This window comes from Chiroxiphia lanceolata, chromosome 28 (assembly GCF_009829145.1).
Source record: "Chiroxiphia lanceolata isolate bChiLan1 chromosome 28, bChiLan1.pri, whole genome shotgun sequence".
Classification (NCBI taxonomy): domain Eukaryota; kingdom Metazoa; phylum Chordata; class Aves; order Passeriformes; family Pipridae; genus Chiroxiphia; species Chiroxiphia lanceolata.
In genome coordinates, this window is record NC_045664.1 from 3,138,885 (window position 1) to 3,159,642 (window position 20,758).

A 20,758-nucleotide genomic window follows, 5' to 3' on the forward strand; every position below is an offset into this window, starting at 1 on the left:
GACATGAGGAATCCTTTCTGCTCCTGCTCCCGGGGCAGCTCCTCCAGCCTCGGATGCCCAAGAAAAAGCACAGGCTGAGGATTTTCCCCGTGTTCACCAAGAAGGGATGAAATTATTCGTTGTTAGTGCAAGGAAAGTGAGGCAGAGAGGCTGCTCTGGGTTCTGGGCTTGTTGTGTTCCATGTTTTCAGGAAAAGGGGCAGTTTGTGTGTCTGGATGATTCCTTTCCACCCCAGCCCGGCAAAGGAGAGTCATGGACAGAGTGAACTCAAATTTATCTGCAAAACCTTCCTTGGAAAAGGTCCTGTGCAGTGATTCCCTTGCTGTTCCCTTCCCAAGGGCACAGCCCCTGCTTGGTGAATCCCATCCTGGAGATCCCTGGGCTCAGCAGGTGCCTTGGGAATCTCCACGAGCTCCAAACTCCGTCGGAGCAGGGAAACAGCGAAGGGAAAATATCTTTGTGCTGCTAAAAGAGCATTTTGGCTGCAACAAGCTCAGCCTGGAAGTGTCCAAGGCCAGGCTGGACAGGGCTTGGAGCAACCTGGGAGAAAGGGAGGTGTCCCAGGAGGTGGGAGAGATGGGGATGATCCTGGAGAAGAGAAGGTTGTGTGGAGACCTCACAGCACCTTCCGGATCCGAAGGGAAGGAAGGATCTAAAAGGAAAGCAGAGGGGGGTTCTTCCTCAGGAATTGGAGTGACAGGACAAGGGGAATGGGTTCCCACTGAAAGAGGGGAAATTTAGGTTGGATATTGGGAAGAAATTCCTCCCTGTGAGGGTGGGGAGGGGCTGGGACGGAATTCCCAGAGAAGCTGTGGCTGCTCCTGGGTCTCTGGAAGTGTGCAAGACCAATGGGGACAGTGGAAGGTGTCCCTGCCTGTGGCAGGGGGTGGGACTGGGTGACCTTTCAGATCCCTCCCAACCCAACCCATTGCACGATTCCATGATTTACACACCCCCAAGTCTGTGGCAAACCCCCCCCTGCAATCTGCAGCCACGTTGCATCACCGTGGGCAGCCAAAGGAAGAGATGAATCAGCCCCACGGAGGGATCACAGCCCCAAAACAGCCCAAATGCAGCACAAGAAGTGAAGACACCGGTGCAAGGCTCCTGCTTTCCCCAGTCCCTGCCCACAGCAGGTGCCCACAGCCCCCTGGAGCATCTGCCTGGCACCCCCAGCTGATTACAGGGCCCTGGGCTGGCTTATCGTGCCCCTTCAGGGGCAGGAGCTGCTGGACCCACCCAGATAAGGCAGGAGGGTCCAGCTGGGAGGTGGGCACAGGACCTGGGGCTTTATCTCCACCACCCACCAGGTTACATTTGAATTTTTTTCCCCCCAGTTTTCAAACCTACAAACCTCTGTAACAGCTGAGCAGCACTTTGCTGGAGGGAGGGTTTTGTCCTTTCCACGAGGTGCCACCGCCTTCTCTGTGCAAATTGCGAGACATTTTAGTTTAATTGACAGATTCAGCACCAGATAATGGGGTTTTTCCTTCCCCTGGAGGGTGGGGAGGCCCTGGCACAGGTTGCCCAGAGAAGCTGTGGCTGCCCCTGCATCCCTGGAGGTGTCCAAGGCCAGCTTGGAGTAACCTGGGCTAGTGAAGGTGTCCCTGCCCGTGGCAGGGGGTGGAATGAGATGGTTTTAAGTTCCCTTCCAACCCAAACCACTCTGGGATTCCACGATTTTTAATTGTGGAAAGGAAAAGGCATCGTTTTATGGCCTTGTAGAAAGCCTTTAAGAGAGGGATCAGAGCAAATGGATGTGGTTAATATGTTTTTAATCTTATTTGCAGAACAACCAGCCTGAACTTTATACCCCCACGGCCATTATTTTTTTTTTTTTTTGCCAGCTTTGGTGCCAGATCCTTTTGCAGGAGAAAAAAAGCAGTTTTCATGTGGGAACTGCACATCCCAGGGCAAAATTCCCCATCCCACATCCCTCTTCCCAGCATATCCCAACTCCATCCTTCCTTAGAGACGCTCAAGGCCTCAAAATACAATTTAAACAGCGAGTCTGGACCTCACTCCCAGAGCCATCCTGAGCTCCAAGGCAGCATCAGCCTCAGGAGATTCCCTGGAAAAGGGTCCTCAGGCACCAGCCTGGGTTTTCCTGCCCACCTGGCTGCAATTTGTGATGCCCCTGGGAATGGAGAGCCACGGGGAAACATCATCTGCTCGGAAACATCATCTGTTCCAGTTATTTTGTTTATCTCCAGCTCAGCAAACACCAGGAAAATAAGCAAACAAACTTGTTTTGTCTTCGGGGTGTAGTGACCCACTTATGGGAGCACCAGCACAGGGCACCCCCGGGTTTGAAGGGGAATATTAATCAGAGGAAATATTAATCAAGGAAATATTAATCAGAGCAGGGATTAATGTGGGGGGTTAAAAGTGGGGAAGCCCATCAGGATAAACCAACTTGACTGTTTTGAGGAGGAGGTGGCAGAGCAGGATCATCCCCAGCTTTAAAACAGGATCATCCCCAACTTTAAAACAGGATCATCCCCAACTTTAAAACACATTCCTGCCTCCTTTTTGCCATGAATCACCAAGGAATTGGTTTCACAGCCAGGTCTACACGTGACAGCACCACAGGGCACGGGGCTGATGCCAGGGAGGGCCACCAGCAAAGAAAATTAGAGAGAACTGAGCCCTGCTGGGGCTCCAGGGGGGGTTATTCCATCCCCAAAACTGCCCAAATGGGAAAACCCAGCACTGCAGCTCCCCCAGAGCCACCCAAACAGCTCCAGCCCCCTTGGCACTTCTGCAGCCTCGGAGGTGAAGGTGTGGACTCCAGGAATTTGGCCTCTGGGTTTTATTTCAGCGCTCACATAATCTGACCTAATTTACCATTCCCGAGCTCGCTGGATTAGTGGGACAGGGAGAGGCCCAGTGTGTGTGTAATTAAAGGTGCTTTTGGATTATTTCCTGGACCAATTTTTTTTTTTTTTTTTCTCCTCTCCAACTTGCCTTTCTGGTTTGAAGCCCTGAGGAAACAATGGGAAGGTGCAGCCCCACGCTGGTGGTGCTCCCAGGGTGGACTGGTGGCACTGGGCAGAGCGGGCTGGGAGGATCCCACAGGGTTTGCTGGGTTTGGGAATGGGTGTCCTTTTGTTTTCTGGCTTTGTTTCTAGCAGTCAGATCCAGGGAAAAAAAAAAAAAAAAGGGGAAAAGCCCGGCTTGTGGTTCAGGGAATGTAAATTTGGGGATGATCCTGGGAAAGAGAAGGTTGTGTGGAGTCCTCAGAGCAGCCTTCCAGTGCCTAAAGGGGCTCCAAGGGAACTGGAGAGGGACTTGGAGAAGGGCCTGGAGGGACAGGACAAGGGGGAATGGCTTCCCACTGAAAGAAGGGAAATTGGGTTGGATATTGGGAAGGAATTCCTCCCTGTGAGGGTGGTGAGGGACTGGGATGGAATTCCCAGAGAAGCTGTGGCTGCTCCTGGATCCCTGGAAGTGTCCAAGGCCAGACTGGATGGGGCTTGGAGCAACCTGGAACAGTGGAAGGTGTCCCTGCCTATAGCAGGGGGTGGAACTGGATGATCTTACAGCCCCTTCCAACCCAAACCATTCCAGGATTCCATGATCCTGCTCTGCCACTGCCCCCTCTCATGGCCTTGGTCAAATTGTTTAACTGTGACGAGCTTCACCACTTCTCGTGGGCAAATAAATGTGATTAAAAGAGAAAAAAAAGGCCTGAATGAGGGCTCTGCAGATGAGGCTGGGGCTGCTGGGTAGTCTGTGCAGGTAGAGGAAAAAAAACAAACCAGCTTTATCCCCCCTAAATCCAGCGCGGGGCTCCCTTGGAGTGGGAATCGGGGCCTTTGAACAAATAAACACAGAAAGGCACGAAGGAAAGGCCAGCTGGGAGGCACAGCCCAGCTCTGCCTGCTCCTCCACGTCCCCCCTGACACCATCCCGGTCCCCGCCGGGGCTGTTCCCCCCCCGATCAGCAGCGGCAGCCGCGGCCGGTCCCGTATCGGCGCATCCCGGTGCCCGGCGATAGCGGGCAGGGCGCGGTGGGTGGGCGCGGTGCTCCCCCGAGATAGGGGCCAGCCCCCCCCGCACACCTTGCCCGGCCTCTCCGGGGTGTCCCAGAGGTGCTTTCCCCCTTGGAAAAGGCCCGATTCCCAAATCCCGCTGCCGGTCCTTCTCCGCCTCCGGTTGCTCCCGGTGATTTCGGCAGCGCCGTTTCATCCCGGCTTCCTCCAGAGCGCTTGGAAAAAACCTTCCTGCCGCGCTCCTCGGAGCAGCCCAGCCGGAATCCGGCAGCCGGTGGGAAGGTTTTACTCCCGCCGGTGATGACGGGAGGGAAAAATTCCCACCAACCCCCGTTTTTCCCGCACAAAACCCACCGCACATTCCCGGCCGGTTCCCGTCCCGTGCCGCCCGCACGCTCTGCCAGCAAGAGCGTTTAGCAGCAGCTCGGAAACTTTTCCCTGTTTTCCAATATTTTTGACCCCCAGCCCAGCCTGGGCAGAGCTCTGGGGACACAAAACCCCCGGGAAAACATCCCCTCAGGGCAGCTAGATTGATGGCTCTTTCCTTTCCCTTTCTCCTTTTCCCCTTTTCCTTTCCCTTTCCCAAATCCCAGCGCGCAAAATCCAGCGCCCGTTATTTCCCATTGTCATCGCCGGGATAAACTTTCCCTGTCCTCCAAAGGAATCCTGGAGCCGCGTGGGCACAAGTTGTGCTGCCACTCAGTGGCAACACACGGGAGGTTTCTCCCTTGGCCCGAGGATTTCCAGGCAAGGAGAGGCTTTTCCTTGTTTATTTTTAATCCTATTCATTTATTTATTCCTTACTTATTAAATATTTATATATTAATTCCAGCTGCTGCAACATCACTGTATATTTATAACGGTCTATTCCAAAATATTGTTGTTTTTATGGCTATAATTTGCTTTTTCTGTGTTGGTACACTGGGTTTATATTCCTATATATACATGTATTTTCTATATAGCTATATTTAATATTGGGCTTATATTTATACCTTTCTATTTATATATTTATATTTCTACACTGGTTTATATTTTCCAAAATATTCACATATTCACGGCTATAAATTTATTTGAATTATTTATGGCCATAAATTTTTATATTTGAAAATATTGACACACCCGCAGCTATAAATTTAATATACTTTAAGACACTGGCACATTTATAGCAATAAACACATATAACAGAATATTGACATATATTTATTTACATAAATATATATGAATTTAATATGTTTCAAAACAGTGCGCACTTATAGCCATAAATTTTATCTATTTCGAAATATCGACGCACTTTTAGCCGTACGTTCCCATTTCCACGCTTAAATCCCCGGTTTTTACCGATTTTTGCCCGTTTTTCCGCGGGCGCCTCTTGGCCACGCCCCCCGTGGCCACGCCCCTCAGATGTGACCACGCCTCCCCAACGAGGCCACGCCCCCGGGGAATCCCTTTCCCCTTGCCGGGGCGACGTCACCGCGTGCTTGCGTCACGTCCGGTCCGCACCCGGAAGTGGCGCCGGGGGAGGGCGGGTTGCCATGGAGGGGCCCGGGAGGTGACGTGGGGAGGGAAAAACACCGGGAATGGGGGTGGGATTGGGAATAGGGACGGGAATGGGGGTGGGAAAGGGGCTGAGAAGGGAATGGGGGTGAGAATGGGAATGGGGGTGGGAAAAGGGGGTGGGAATGGGAATAGGGACGTGAATAGGGGTGGGAATGGAATGGGAACAGGAATGGGGGGGAGAATGGGAATGGGAATGGGGGTGGGATTGGAATAGGGACGGGAATGGGGCTGGGAATGGGAACGGGAGTAGGGATGGGAATGGGGGTGGGAACGGGAATGGGAATGGGGGTGGGATTGGAATAGGGACGGGAGTGGGGCTGGGAATGGGGACGGGAGTAGGGGTGGGAAAGGAGGTGGGAATGGGAACGGGAACGGGGGTGGGAATAGGAATAGGGGTGGGAAAGGAATCATCCCGGTATCCCACCTAACCCTCCTCGTGCTCCAGTGCTTTCATCGTCTGGCCCCGTTCGGTCCCCGAATTCCTTGTCCTGGGGAGCCCCGAACTGGCCCCACGTGCAGCAGTGCTGGGAGGGGGGCGGGAAGGATCCCATCGTATCCCGTGCCATCCCATCCCATCCCATCCCATCCCGTGGGATGTGCCCGGTGCCGCGCAGGGAATGACCCCCGCTGTGTCTCTCCCGCGGCGCAGGGCGGAGGCGGCTCCGGGGCCGATGGATGCGCCGTGTCCGTCCGCGCTCACCGGCTGAGCTCCCGCCGCTGCTCGGGCCTGGCCTGATCCCAGGATGGGCAGGTGAGAATCCCGCAGGAACCGCCGCGTTAGGTCGGGATGGCTTCGGAGCGAAGGGTGATCGGGAATTCGGGGGTGGGAGAAGGGCAGGACATCGTGGAATCCCGGGGTGGTTTGGGTTGGAAGGGCTTTCAAATCATCCCGTTCCACCCCCTGCCGCGGGCAGGGACACCTCCCACCAGCCCAGGTTGCTCCAAGCTGGCCTTGGACACTTCCAGGGATCCAGGGGCAGCCACAGCTTCTCTGGGAATTCCATTCCAGGGCCTCCCCACCCTCAGAGCCAGGAATTTCTTCCCAATATCCCACCTAACCCTGCCCTCTGGCAGTGGGAAGCCATTCCCTGTGTCCTGGTCCTCCTGCCCAGCAAACTCCCAGTGCCCAGGGCTGTTCCTCCAGCACCCACAGAGGGCTGGGAAAACAGGATCCCAGAATCCTGGGATGCTCTGGGTTGGAAGGGACCTTAAAATCATCCAGTTCCATGGGCAGGGACAGCTCCCACTATCCCAGGGTGCTCCAACCCAGCCTGGGACACTTCCAGGGATGGGGCAGCCACAGATGCTCTGGGAATTCCATCACCCTTACAGGTGATGTGCTGTACTTTGTTAACCCAGCCATATATATATATAAATATATAAATATAGAGAAATGTATAAATATGGAAATACCTAGAAATATATAGAAATACATAGAAGTATATAGAAATATAGGGAAATAGAGAACTATACAGAAATATATGGAAATATGGAAATATAGAAATGTATAGAAATATAGAAATGTATAGAAACATAGAAATATATAGAAACATAGAAATATATAGAAACATATGGAAATGCAGAAATATAGAGATATATAGAAATATAGAGATATATAGAAATATAGAGATATATAGAAACATAGAGATATATAGAAACATAGAGATATATAGAAACATAGAGATATATAGAAACATAGAGATATATAGAAACATAGAGATATATAGAAACATAGAGATATATAGAAACATATGAAAATACAGAAATAGATATATAGAGAAATATAGATATATAGAGAAATATAGATATATAGAGAAATATAGATATATAGAGAAATATATAGAAATATGTGGAAATATAGAAACATATAGAAATATTTATAAATATAGAAATAAATATTAATATAAATATATAAACCCTGCAATTTCAATTAGCTGTGCTATCCCAAGGAGTCTGGGAAAGGCAAACCTCCAGCTCTGCACAGCACTACACTCCATGAAGATGTGTTGGATATAAGATTTTATTAGTTAATCAGTCCGGGGGGGTTTTCTTACCAATTAACAGAAGCCTTTAAGTAGGAAAAACCAACGGTGAAAACCGGCAGAGCCGCTGCAGGGATCGAACCGAAGAGGGAAGGCTGAGGGATTCGAGAGCAGAATTAAAGTCGTAGAAGGGAATTCTGGGAATTGTTACCTGGGGAACTAACGGCAAGGCCTGTTTGGCGTTGCAGGCTGAGCATCTCGTGCCTGCTGCCGGCCTCGTGGCACTTCAGCCTGGCCCCCGTGGGGTGCCCGCGGCTCCCGCACCCGTCGCTGCGGCAGCTGCTGCTGGCGGGGGGCGCGGCCGTGGCGCTGCTCTACTGCTCCCTCCTCCTGCTGCGCTCCCGCTACGGCCGCGCCAGGACCTTCCACAGGTGAGCAGCGGCATTCCCGGCGCATTCCCGGCGCGAGGATCCGCCGGGAGAACGCTCTTTGTTGGGGTTGGGGGAATTGTTAGTTTTTTTCTTGATTATTTTTATTTAATTCCTCGTTGTGCCGCTGCGTTCGGCTGTTTGAATGTTGTGTTCTTGTGTTTCAATAGTATCAGAGTAAATATTTGATAAGTGTTTGGGTAAATGCTTTCGTTGTGTGAGCAAATAATATATCAATAAAATATTCATAAATGTTGGTGTGTAATATATGGAATATATTATGTGTAGTATGTAGAATATATTGTGGGTAATAAATAGAATATATTATGGGTAATATATTATGTATATATTATGTATATATTATGTATATATTATGTATGTATTATGTATATATTATGTATATATTATGTATATATTATGTATATATTATGTATATATATGTATATATATGTATATAATATATATATGTATATATATGCATATTATATATATATGTATATATATGCATATTATATATATATGTATATATATGTATATAATATATATACAGTATATAATTATATATTATACAGTATGTATAATATACTGTATATTATGTATATATTATGTATATATTATGTATATACATATTATGTATATATATGTATATAATATATATGTATATATATGTATATATATGTATATAATATATAGTATGTATAATATACTATATACTATGTATCTATTATGTATATGTATGTATATACATATTATGTATATATATGTATCAAATATATTATATGGTATGTATAATATATTTTCTAGTATGTATAATAGATAATATACAATAGATAATATGTAATAGATAAAGTATATTCTAATGTATAATAAAATACATTTATATATACTATAAATATAGTATATAAGCCTAGCCATGAGTATATAAGTCATGGGCACTATATATATTATTATTAATAGTATTAATAATAATATATGTATTAATAATATATAACAATAATAGTATATATATAGAGATGAATATATAATAGATGAAATATATTTTAATGTATATTATGATACATTAATATACACTATATATTAATATAGTATATAAGTCATGGGCACTATATATATTTATATTAATAATATGTATTAATAGATAATATGTAATAGATAAAATATATTTTAATGTATAATATAATACATCAATGTATATACTATATATTAATATAGTGTATAAGTAATGTATATGATATATATTAACAACATTGTGTATTAATACTTAATGTGTATTAATACTTAATATATATTAATACATCATGTATTAATATATAATGTTTATAAAATATGCCTGATCTAGTGGAAGGTGTCCCTGCCCATGGAAAGGGGTGGACCTGGATGATCCTGAGGGTGCCTTCCAACCCAAACCATTCCATGATTCCATGTGCTGCTTTAGATGGGATATTGGGAAAGAATTCTTCCTCCCTGGGAGGGTGGGCAGGGGCTGGGATGGAATTCCCAGAGAAGCTGTGGCTGCTCCATCCCTGGAAGTGCCCAAGGCCAGCTTGGAGCAACCTGGGCTAGTGGGAGGTGCCCCTGCCCACGGAAAGGGGGTGGAATGGGATGATTTCAAGCTCCCTCCCAACCCAAAGCATCCTGAGATCCTCTGATGGAAATGATTGTCCCGTTTTGAGTCTGATTTTGAGCCGAGTTGCCCTGGAGTAATTCCCAGTTCTTTCCCAGGTATCTCGCCCGGGTGACGGACACGGAAGCCACGGACACGGCCAACCCCAACCTGAACTATGGCATCGTGGTGGACTGTGGCAGCAGTGGCTCCAGGATCTTTGTGTACTGCTGGCCCAGGCACAATGGGAACCCCCACGACCTGCTGGACATCAAGCAGATGAGGGACAGGAACAGGAAACCCGTGGTCATGAAAATCAAGCCAGGTATGGAAAAAAATTCAGTGGAATGGGATTTCCTACAGGGTTTCCTCTCCTAACTTCTGCTTTTCAACCCTCCCAGTGCCTGGAGGAAGGAGAGTTGCAGGTTGTGAGGGTGGAACTCCTCCAGATTTCTTTGGGTTTGGTTTGCAGGGGGTTTTTGTTGAGCTTTAAAACCTGAAACAGGGCCGGGGGAGAGGTTTCTCCGTGGACAAACCAGCTGCTGGTTCAGTTGTCATTTCACTTTATTCCTTTTTATTGAGTGAATAAATCACTGCCTTCCTGTAAAGCTGTTTGAACCAGTTACCTAAATAATTATAGAAAAAGGTGTTGTATCTCTATTATTACACTTTTATTTGTTGTTTAGAGGATGGTTAAGGATGAATTTCATTCTGATTTTCCTAGAGTTGATTCCCCACTTTTCGCTTGGGGTTTTCAGACCGATTCTTGGGGTTACAGGCTGAGTTATTCATTTCTCTGCCTGGTGGTGTTCAGGATTTCCCAGGCAATGCCCCAAACTTGAGTTGCTTCCCTTCCATGTTCCATTTTTCCCCAGGGATCTCGGAGTTTGCCAGCTCTCCTGAGAAGGTCAGCGATTACATCTCTCCGCTCCTGAGCTTCGCTGCCGAGCACGTGCCCCGTGCCAAGCACAAGGAGACCCCTCTGTACATCCTGTGCACTGCAGGCATGAGGATCCTGCCCGAGAGGTGGGTGCCTGCCTTATTTTTTTGGGGATTTGGAGCTCCCATCCTGGTGGCTCTGGCTGGTTTTAACCCTTCCCAATGGGATTTTGCAGCCAGCAAAAGGCCATCCTTGAAGACCTGCTCACTGATATCCCCGTGCAGTTTGATTTCCTGTTCTCTGACTCGCATGCAGAGGTGATTTCAGGCAAGCAGGAAGGTAAGTGAACTTTCCCAAGGTTATCTTTAAAATATTTACTGCTTTCAAGGTAGTTTGGCTGCTTTTTTTTTTTACTTTTTTTGAATTTTGCTTTGCTTGGGAGCCCTTTTTCCTCACTAGCAATGTATGGAGCGTGGAGCTGCTCAGCCTCTGGGATCTTCTAAATGTTTTCTGAGGAACAGTGAAAATAACTTGGCTGGGTTTAGCAGGAATTTCATCCATTTTCTTAGGGAGGGAGAAAGAAGGAGAAAGCACAACATTCTTGCTGGAAGAAGCTTTTCAGGGTGAAGTGATTTCTAAGGGAGAGATGTTGATGTGAGCAGCTCACTGAAGGCTTAAAATCACTTTAAAAGCCCACATGCTTAACTTCTTTTAAAATTAAGCCATCAAACTATCTTAAATACATTCAGTTAAGATTATTATCATAGCCTTGCAGAAGAGTAGAGTAACTTGTCAGGAATTAAAAATTTCTCAGGCAGGTTTAACTTCTAAGTGTTGTATGAAATAAAATGTGAGCAGTAATAGGTCTTAACTTATATAGGAAAAAAAAACCTCTTTATTTTTAAGTTGATATTCCAGCTATTCCTGTAATATCCCAATATCTTTCCTTGTACATGCAGGGGTCTATGCATGGATTGGCATCAACTTTGTCCTGGGAAGGTTTGAACACACAGATGATGGTGAGTGTCTGAATTCTGGGTGGGGGATCTGGGAGGGACTTGAGGTCAAGTCCTGTGCTTTAGGGGATGATTTTTTGGACAGAGTCTGGGGACTGGGGTGTTTTCAGACATGTTGGTGACTGCTTTTAGACAAATTCTGGTGACTGGTGTGGTTTCAGCCAGATGTTGGTGACTGTTCCCAGCCAGCTGTTTGTCCCTGGGGTGTTTTCAGCCAGATGTTGGTGACTGTTTCCAGCCAGATATTTGTCCCTGGGGTGTTTTCAGCTGGATGTTGGGACTGTTCCCAGCCAGCTGTTTGTCCCAAGGTATTTCCAGCCAGATGTTGGGACTGTTTCCAGCCAGATGTTGGTCCCTGGGGTGTTCCCAGCCAGCTGTTTGTCCCTGGGGTGTTTCCAGACAGATGTTGGTGACTGTTTCCAGCCAGCTGTTTGTCCCTGGGGGATGTCCAGCCAGATGTAGTGACTGTTCCCATCCAGCTGTTTGTCCCTGGGCTGTTCCCATCCAGCTGTTTGTCCCTGGCCTGTTCCCAGCCAGCTGTTTGTCCTTAGGTCTTTTCAGCCAGATGTTGGGACTGTTTCCAGCCAGCTGTTTGTCCCTGGGGTGTTCCCAGCCAGCTGTTGGTCCCTGGGGTGTTCCCAACCAGATGTTGGGACTGTTTCCAGCCAGATATTTGTCCCTGGGGTGTTTTCAGCTGGATGTTGGGACTGTTTCCAGCCAGATGTTTGTCCCTGGGGTGTTTTCAGCTGGATGTTGGGACTGTTTCCAGCCAGCTGTTTGTCCCTGGGCTGTTCCCAGCCAGCTGTTTGTCCCTGGGCTGTTCCCAGCCAGCTGTAGTGACTGTTCCCATCCAGCTGTTTGTCCCTGGGCTGTTCCCATCCAGCTGTTTGTCCCTGGGCTGTTCCCATCCAGCTGTTTGTCCCTACCCCACGTGCGGGTGCCGCGTTGCCTCGACTCCCACGTGCCCCTTCCCCGCCCTCCCTCCGAGCAGCTCCCCAGCAGCAGCTCCAGCTCTGGGCCCTCTCCAGCTGCATCCCTCTGATTTTTCCCTGTTCCCTGCAGAGGAGGAGGCCATGGTGGAGGTTCACATCCCAGGCAGTGAGCACCAGGAGTCCATATTCCGTAAGAGGACTGTGGGTATCCTGGACATGGGCGGAGTGTCCACCCAGATCGCGTACGAAGTCCCTAAAACTGTAAGCTTTGCCTCCTCACAGCAGGTTATTATCTGTGCAACTTTCCTCTTTGCCTTTGGAAGTTATTTTAATGCATATTCCTCTTTGTTTTCTTCGTTTTTTTGAGTCCTCCATCCCATCACATTCCCCAGGCAAGGCCAGAGGCGATGACGGGAATCCTCCACCAGCTAAGAACTCATTTGTGTTTTGTTCACCCTTCCACTCCCATAATCTGCCACTCATTTTGGAGTTTTATTCTTTGTGTGTGTGTGCATGCTTAGTTTTAAATCTGTTAGGCAGTAAAAAAACTGGTATTCTGGAGCTCAGGAACCAAAAATATGTGGTGGCTCTTATGTAAGAGCTTATATAAGAGTGACTTTGTCCTTCAAGTTGTGTTGGGAGAGACTGAAGTCACAGGACACGGGGGTGACAGGTTTGTTTAAATATCACCCACACCCTCAGCACAGTTCAGCTCTTGCAGGAAGCAAATTGCTTTGTTACAAGTCTCAAATTGAATGTAAATTGCTCCAGCTCCACTGAGTTCTAAGCAAATCCTGAATTTTTAAGGTTGAACCTCCCATTAAATTAACTGAGAGTTAAAAAGTGATAGCAGCAGAAAAGCCCCGTGTTTTGGCTCTCAGTGCACTGTTGTAATGATCTGTATATTGATTTTTTGAAGCCTCCCTGTGAAATGATGTGTTTTCGTGGTTCCAGGTTTTAATAACTCCAGACAGGTGGTGTAACAAAGAACTGGGGCTGTTCAGTGTTTAGATCCAGAGCAGGCAAAGATGAGCTGGGAATTTGGTGACTATTGATGGCTCTGTCTGAACATAAACTGCTATAAAATGGGTGTTTTGGTCATTAAACCTGTCCTGGCAGTCAGTGCAAAGGGGGGACTCACTCTGGGGTGGGAACACTGAGTTTAGTGGCCACAACACACATTTTTTTTTATGGGAGAAGATACTTCAGGGTCCTTGGGAGCTGTTCCTGCTCTTTGGAGTTCCTGGAGTGCCAGGAGTGCCAGTGCAGTTCTCTGCAATTAATATTTTGCTTTCCCTGTGAAGCAGAAGGTGATTCCCTTGGTTTGGTACAAATGAGGGGGGAGATGATCATCCCTGAGGAAAAGTCTGGAAATATTGGGGTTGTAAAGGGTTGTCCAGGACAGTGATGGAGTCCTAATCCCTGGAAGTGTTAGAAATATGTGGATGTGGCACCTGGGGACGTGGCTTAGTGGTGAACACGGTGGTGGGTTGATGATCTTAAAGGTCTTTTCCCACCTTAATTCCCTGGGATTCTCTGTTGACCTGGGAGAAGCAGAACAGATGAGTGAGGGGTGAAGTCAAAAGATGTCCCAGACCCCCAGTTGTGCAAAGAACTCGTTTTAGGTCCTGCTTTTCACCCTGTTCACCCCTAATCCTGGTGCTTGTGTTGCTGCAGGAGGAAGTGGCCAAGAACCTCCTGGCAGAGTTCAACCTGGGCTGTGATGCCCATCAGACAGAGCACGTGTACAGGGTCTACGTGGCCACATTCCTTGGATTTGGAGGGAATGCAGCCCGGCAGAGATACGAGGACAGTCTGTTTGCCAGCACAGTGCTTAAAAACAGGTACCTGGGGGATTGACCCTGGCAGGGGGTGGCTGCCCCATCCCTGGAAGTGTCCAAGGTCAGCTTGGAGCAACCTGGGCTAGTGGAAGGTGTCCCTGCCCATGGCAGGGGGTGGCACTGGGTGATTTTCAGGTCCCTTGCAGCCCAGACCATTCTGGGATGAGGGTTCTGGGCTCACCAGTGACACAAAGCTGAATTCCCACCCTGAGGTTTCCTTGCTCAGGGGGTGTTTGGTCGGTGCTGTTGTTGGGTCTCAGAGCTCCATCTCTCTGACCTGCCCTTTGCTCTTGCCCACAGGCTGCTGGGCAGACAGACTGGCCTGAGCTCTGATTCCCCAGTGCTGGATCCCTGCCTGCCCCTGGATGCTCAGGATGAGATCCAGCAGAACGGGCAGTCCCTGCACCTGCGGGGAACGGGAGATTTCCACCTGTGCCGGGAGCTGATCCAGCCCTTCATGAACAAGACCAACGAGACCCAGACCTCCCTGAACGGGGTTTACCAGCCTGCTGTGCACTTCCAGAACAGCGAATTCTATGGATTCTCTGAGTTCTACTACTGCACAGAGGATGTGCTGAGGATGGGAGGAGATTACAACGCTGCTAAATTCACTAAAGCTGCCAAGGTAAAATGTGCCGGAGATCATTTTTAGTTTTCTTAATTCAAAACATCCACCCTCGAGGAGAATTTTGGTCCAAAAGTCTTGCAACAAAACTTTTTCCTTCAAAGATCCCAAATCCTTTTTTTTTTTTCCCTGCAGTGAACCCTCACAGGGCTCTTAATTCCTCATCCAAAGTTGGACGGGGCTTGGAGCTTCCTGGTCTGGTGGAAGGTGTCCCTGCCCGTGGCAGGGGGTGGAACTGGATGATTTCAAGGTCCCTTCCAACCCAAATCCATTCCAGGATTCCATGGTTGGGTTTTCTTTTAGAAGATTTATTTTAAGTCACAATAGTAAAATTGACTTTACAGGGAATGGGATTTGTGGTATCAAGTTCCAGCAGAATTGCTGATAATGGGAAAATCCGTCCTTGCTTCTTTTTAGGAATGCCTTAATCATTAAAAAAAAAGATCCTTTTCCTCCTGCTTTATACCTTTTGTGCCAGTTTTCCAGGTGTTATTCCCAAAGGGATCAATCTGCTGGGGACAGGTAACACTACAACATAAAGCAGAGGAATAAGACAATTATCTGAGGCCTTAAAAACAGCTTGTCTGTTTTCCACCTCCAAAGTGCTTAAGTGGTACTGAACATTAATTTAACCCCAAACTCTGGGTTACAAATTTAAAGAAAATACTCCTGAAATTTGTGATCTGTGCCAGGGAAGCTGTTCAGGTGTTTCAGAGCATCTCACCCCGTGGCATTTTTTAACCTCGTGGAGGCAAAAGCGCTGTTGAAATGTTGATTTTCTTCGCCTTTTTTTTGTTTCTCTTGCAGGATTATTGTGCCACTAACTGGTCTGTCCTCTTGGAGGCAGAAGCACCGTTGAAATGTTGATTTTCTTTGCCTCTTTTTTTTGCTTTCCCTTGCAGGATTATTGTGCCACTAAGTGGTCTGTCCTCCGGGAGCGCTTCGACCGTGGTCTCTACGCCTCTCACGCCGACCTGCACAGGCTGAAGTGAGTGTTTTGTGTTTGCCCAGCAAACTCCCTCCTGCAGAGCTGCCAGGCCAGCCCTGGAGGGCAAGAATAAATCACTGCAAGTGCCAATAAAGCCTTTAAAAAGCCCTGATAATTGCGGGGCTGACTGTGCTCCCCGGTGCCCCCGGGGCGCTGTAACTGCTCCCCTGAGCTTATCCCGCTGTTCCTGACTGTTCCTGACCCCATCCTGCTCTCCCTGCTGCAGGTACCAGTGCTTTAAGTCAGCCTGGATGTACGAGGTGTTCCACAGTGGCTTCTCCTTCCCTGTGGGTTACAGCAACCTGAAAACAGCCCTGCAGGTTTATGACAAGGAGGTGCAGTGGACCCTGGGGGCCATCCTGTACCGAACACGCTTCCTCCCTCTAAGGTACCTCTTCTTCCCTCAAATACTTGGGAAGAGCCCTTTGGGGTGGGAGTTTTGGGGTGGGGAAGAGCGTGGTGGGACCTCAAATTGTGCTTTCTAAACACTGTGCCATTAAAATGGGCTCCCATTCCTGCGGGGAGAGAAGTCGCACGTGGAATTTTGCCTCCCGAGTTATTCCCGGGGTGTCCCTTCTGCTGCTTTCCAGAGACATCCAGCAAGAAAACTTCCGTGGAAGTCACTCCCACTGGAGAAGCTTCTCCTTCGTTTACAATCACTACCTGTTCTTTGCCTGTTTCCTGGTTGTCCTGCTCTCCATCCTGCTCTACCTGCTCCGGCTCCGGCGCATCCACAGGCGGATGCTCCGCAACGGCTCCTCTCCCTCCCTCTGGATCGAGGAAGGCCTCCCACCACAGAAGATGGCAGGGCCCTTGTGAGATGCTGGGATGGAGAGATTTTTTTGGGTTTTTTTCTTGGACTTGTTACACAAAAAAAGCCATTTTTGCCTCAGGGTTCCTCCCTTTTTTTGTCCCTCGAAACCGTTGGAGAAGCCGAAGGAAACGCGGGAAAACGGAGTCCCGTGGTTTGGTCTCACCAGACAGTTCCTGCCAAAAATGACTTTTATTTGACTATTGCACTTTTGTGTGTCGTGGGACGAGCTCAAGCTTGAGAGCAGAGTGAATGTGAGTCCTCCCCCTCTGGGAGAGGCTGGGAAATCCCGGGATGAGCGAGGCCTGCCTGGGTTTCCTTTTCCAGATTCCAGGATTGGCGTCGCTCGACTTCTCAATCCTGAGTCTCAGTCAAAGGAAAGGAAGTGTAGGGTTTTCAGAAGCAGAAAGAAAACCCCCTTTTAGGACAGTTTTCTCTGATTTTTTTTCCCTTCTGGATTCAGTCCTGTGACGGAGAAGAAAAACCTCTTGCACCCAAAGCTGTGCTTCCAAAAAACAAAAACCTGCTTCAGTCAGTTTTGTTCCATTGTGACACTTCCCCCCTTTCTCTTGGAAGCTTTATCCTCATGGTGGCACGAGCCACTGCTTTTTAATCCTTTATTTCTCTTCCATAATCATGCAGAGATCTCCCAGAGACTCCAGGAAGGGGAAGAGAACTGGAAAAACTTTTTGTTTCATGCACAGTGTCTTTCTTTCTCCGAGTCCTCTGATCTGTTAATTTATATTTTATTTAAAAACCGTTAATTTTACTTGAAAGTAAATTCGTCCCTGATTAAAAGTGGGATTTCTATGAGCCTTTGGGGTGTGGATATTTTCTTGCACAGTGTCACTTTTTGTGGCACTCCACAGCTGTGTTTCCCAGATTGAGGTTGACAGATTCCTGGGTGCCTTTAATTGCTTTAAGGGCTCAAGGCACAGCGAGAGGCAGATTTTCAACAGCACTCAGCCAAGTGCCAAACCCAAAATCCCTGGATTTCCAGCTCCTCTGTGCTTTGGGTGCTTGAACTACCCAGTGGAAAACGAGTTTGCAAAATCAGCTCTTCCCTCCTTTGAAATCTGGTTGTGGCAACCCAAAAATGTGTGTGTGTGTGTGGTGGTTTTCTGGTTTGTTTTTTTTCCCCCCTCCTCCCCACACAAGGCTTTGTAGGGTGGCACAAGGGCTTTGGAAGAGGAGGAATAAGTTGGTGATACCTCCTCAGGAGAAAACTAACCCTGTGTTATTCTTGCAGCTCTTTTTTCAGCTCCAGCTGAAAGAGGGGGGAGAAAAAAAAAGGAGCTTTTCCATCCCACCCCTGGCCAGGGAAACATGAGTCCTGTCAGAGCCTCAGCAATACCTGTTTTCACTGGGGGCCTGTTCCCGGGCTCGGATTCCCAACCCACAATGGGAATGTTGATCTGTTTGTGTCTGGGTCTGCATTAACATGTTTTCTTTTCTCTCTCCTGCTTCTCCCCTGTCCCTGCTCCTTTCTCCAGGCCCATTAAGGCACTCAGGGAGCAGAGGGGGGGAGGGCAGGGCCCTGCTCCCTGACCCACCCCAGTGACCTGGAATGGGCAGGTGAATGACCCCGAAGCTTTTGGGCTCCACGGGCTCTTAAATGCATCCCTTTGCTCTTTGTTGGGGGGAAATGTCCAAATAAACCCAAACACGGCCCCTGATGGAAGAGGTAGGTGGGAATCAGAGAGTCACAGAATCAGCTGGGTTGGAAGGGACCTCTGAGACCATCAAGTCCAACCCTTGATCCAACCCCGCTGTGGTTCCCAGCCCATGGCACTGATGCCACATCCAGTCTCATCTTAAAAACCTCCAGGGATGGAGAATCCACCCCTTCCCTGGGCAGCCCATTCCAAGGGCTGAGCACCCTCTCTGCAAAGAAATTCTTCCCAATCTCCAACCTAACCCTCCCCTGGCACAGCTGAAGCCCGAGCCCTCTTGTCTTGCTGATGGTTGGGTGGGCAAAGAGACCAACCCCCAGCTGGCTCCCCCCTCCTGTCAGGGAGTTGCAGAGAGTGAGGAGGTCTCCCCTGAGCCTCCTCTTCTCCAGGCTGAACAGCCCCAGCTCCCTCAGCCTCTCCTCACAGCACTTGTGCTCCAGTCCCTTCCCCAGCCTCGTTGCTCTCCTCTGGACCTGCTCCAGCCCCTCAATGTCCTTCCTGAGCTGAGGGCCCAGAGCTGGACACAGCACTCGAGACAACAGCAGCTCCCTGGGAAAGGCAGGGAATGCTGGAGAGACCGTGGCTCTTCTGGGAACACCTTGGAAGCCAAAGGGTTTTCAGTCCCTGCAGCACTTTGGGGACAGGGAACAGCAGTGGCCTGGGGGTGTTTCTGAGCAGGGGCACCTTGTCCTGGGCCATTGTTTGGGCCATTGTTGCTACCAAATAACGCATGAAGCTCGTGCAGGACCTGCCCTGTCCCTGTCCCAGCCTGGCTGGGCACAGACCTACCCCTGGCAGGGGCTCCCAGGGCACCCTCCCTGTGTCTGCACAGGGGGGGACAAGGACTCTCTCACCTGCCTGGGCCTGAAGGGCTTTGGGTCAGTAGGAAGTGGGGCTGGGAATTTTTTGGGACTGGGTTAGTGGTGTCTTCCTAAATACTGGATGATCCTTCCTAAATCTTTCCTAAATACTGGGTGATCCTTCCTAAATCTTTCCTAAATACTGGGTGATCCTTCCCAAATACTGGGTGATCCTTCCTAAATTCTTCCTAAATACTGGTTGATCCTTCCCAAATACTTCCCAAAGACCAGGTGATCCTTCCTAAATCTTTCCCAAATACTGGGTGATCCTTCCCAAATACTGGGTGATCCCAAATACTTTCTAAATACTTCTAATACTTTCTAAATATTTCTATGGATCAATGAGATCCCTTCTCAGATCAGATATTTCTCTGGATATTTGAGATATTTCTCTGGATATTTGAGATCCCTGGCAGAGCTCTGCTTTAGGAGGGGGACTCTTGCCATCTAGTGGGAAAGGATGGGACCTCCAGGACCTCTGTTATCCCTCAGGATAAGGCAAAATGCCACCCTCTATCCCAGATTTTTGGTGCTTGATGTGGGATTATCCCTTCCTGCCTTCCCCCAGTGTTGTCACTGCCTCCAGCTGCCTTTCTCCCTCTTTTCCCTCCTAGAAATCCCACTCTTTTCATATTTTTAGGAGCAAAACTTAGTTTCCCTTGTTCTGTGCTCATCTCCTGGATGGCTGAGCTGCACAGGGGGAATCTGCCAGGAATTTGGACATGGAGAGCAGGATGTTGGCTGGATGGAGGGAAGGATGTGGCACCTGCATTTTGTCAGGACTTTCCTTGGGGGAATTTGCCTTTCAGCACCTTCAGTCAGTGCCCAAGGGCAGCCAGGATCCCTGAGGAATCCCTGAGGAATCCCACACAGGGAATGGGAAGCACTTGTTGAGTGCCTCGTGCTGGGTTTTTCCTTGCTCTGGGAAAACCAGGAGCTCACATTCCAGTGGAGAGATCTCAGTGCTCACTGATTTCCCACCACCACCCCTTTCCTGAAGTGTTGAAGAGGGAAATACAAGGAAGATTCAGTGATTTCTCTGGGAATTTGCTGCCTGGGGCTGAGAGGGAGAAGCTGCCCTAGAAAAGGGACTGTGGCTGCCATGGAGAAATACAACTCCAGCAAGGATTTCTCTGGGATTCAGGACTTCACCCACCTTGGTTATGAGCCTTCCAATAGGTGGGGTTAATGGGGGGGGTTCCCAGAGAAACTGTGGATGCCCCATCCCTGGAAATGTGATTTCCCCATCCCTGGAAATGTGACTCTCCATCCCTGGAAGTGTCCAAGGCCAAGTTGGAGCAACCTGGGCTAGTGGCAGGTGTCCCTTCCCAAGGCAGGGGCTGGAATTAGATGAGCTTTAAGGTCCCTTCCAACCCAAACCACTCCAGGATTTTAAGCTGTAGGAATTCCCACCAGGATTAAACAGGGATGAATTGGTTTATTGCTTTTTTTTTGAGGGAACCACAGACCTGCTTCTTCAGAATTTTTGGGATTTTTTAGCCCTCTGGGGATCTGGCTCTTCATTTCCACCTTGCAGGAACTTCCCACTGGAGCCAAGGGTGTGAGA

The 20,758-nt window shown here is 48.6% G+C and overlaps 1 protein-coding gene across 3 annotated transcripts; it reads left to right on the top strand.

The window, feature by feature from the left end:
- Window positions 1–5,472: 5,472 nt before the first annotated feature.
- Window positions 5,473–17,936, top strand: ENTPD4 (ectonucleoside triphosphate diphosphohydrolase 4). 3 transcript variants are annotated; one of them, XM_032712558.1, is made up of 13 exons: window positions 5,473–5,544; window positions 6,202–6,303; window positions 7,783–7,965; window positions 9,685–9,890; window positions 10,441–10,591; window positions 10,681–10,784; window positions 11,405–11,464; window positions 12,524–12,654; window positions 14,071–14,237; window positions 14,535–14,859; window positions 15,762–15,847; window positions 16,074–16,235; window positions 16,438–17,936. In XM_032712558.1, exons 2-13 carry the CDS (start codon window positions 6,296–6,298, stop codon window positions 16,664–16,666), a joined length of 1,812 nt encoding a protein of 603 aa, XP_032568449.1. In that variant the 5' UTR covers window positions 5,473–5,544; window positions 6,202–6,295; the 3' UTR covers window positions 16,667–17,936. The 3 variants fall into 3 exon arrangements, with proteins under 3 accessions (XP_032568449.1, XP_032568448.1, XP_032568450.1); XM_032712557.1 differs by having other exon boundaries at window positions 5,475–5,544; window positions 12,524–12,678; XM_032712559.1 differs by lacking the exon at window positions 7,783–7,965 and having other exon boundaries at window positions 5,478–5,544; window positions 12,524–12,678.
- Window positions 17,937–20,758: the final 2,822 nt, after the last annotated feature.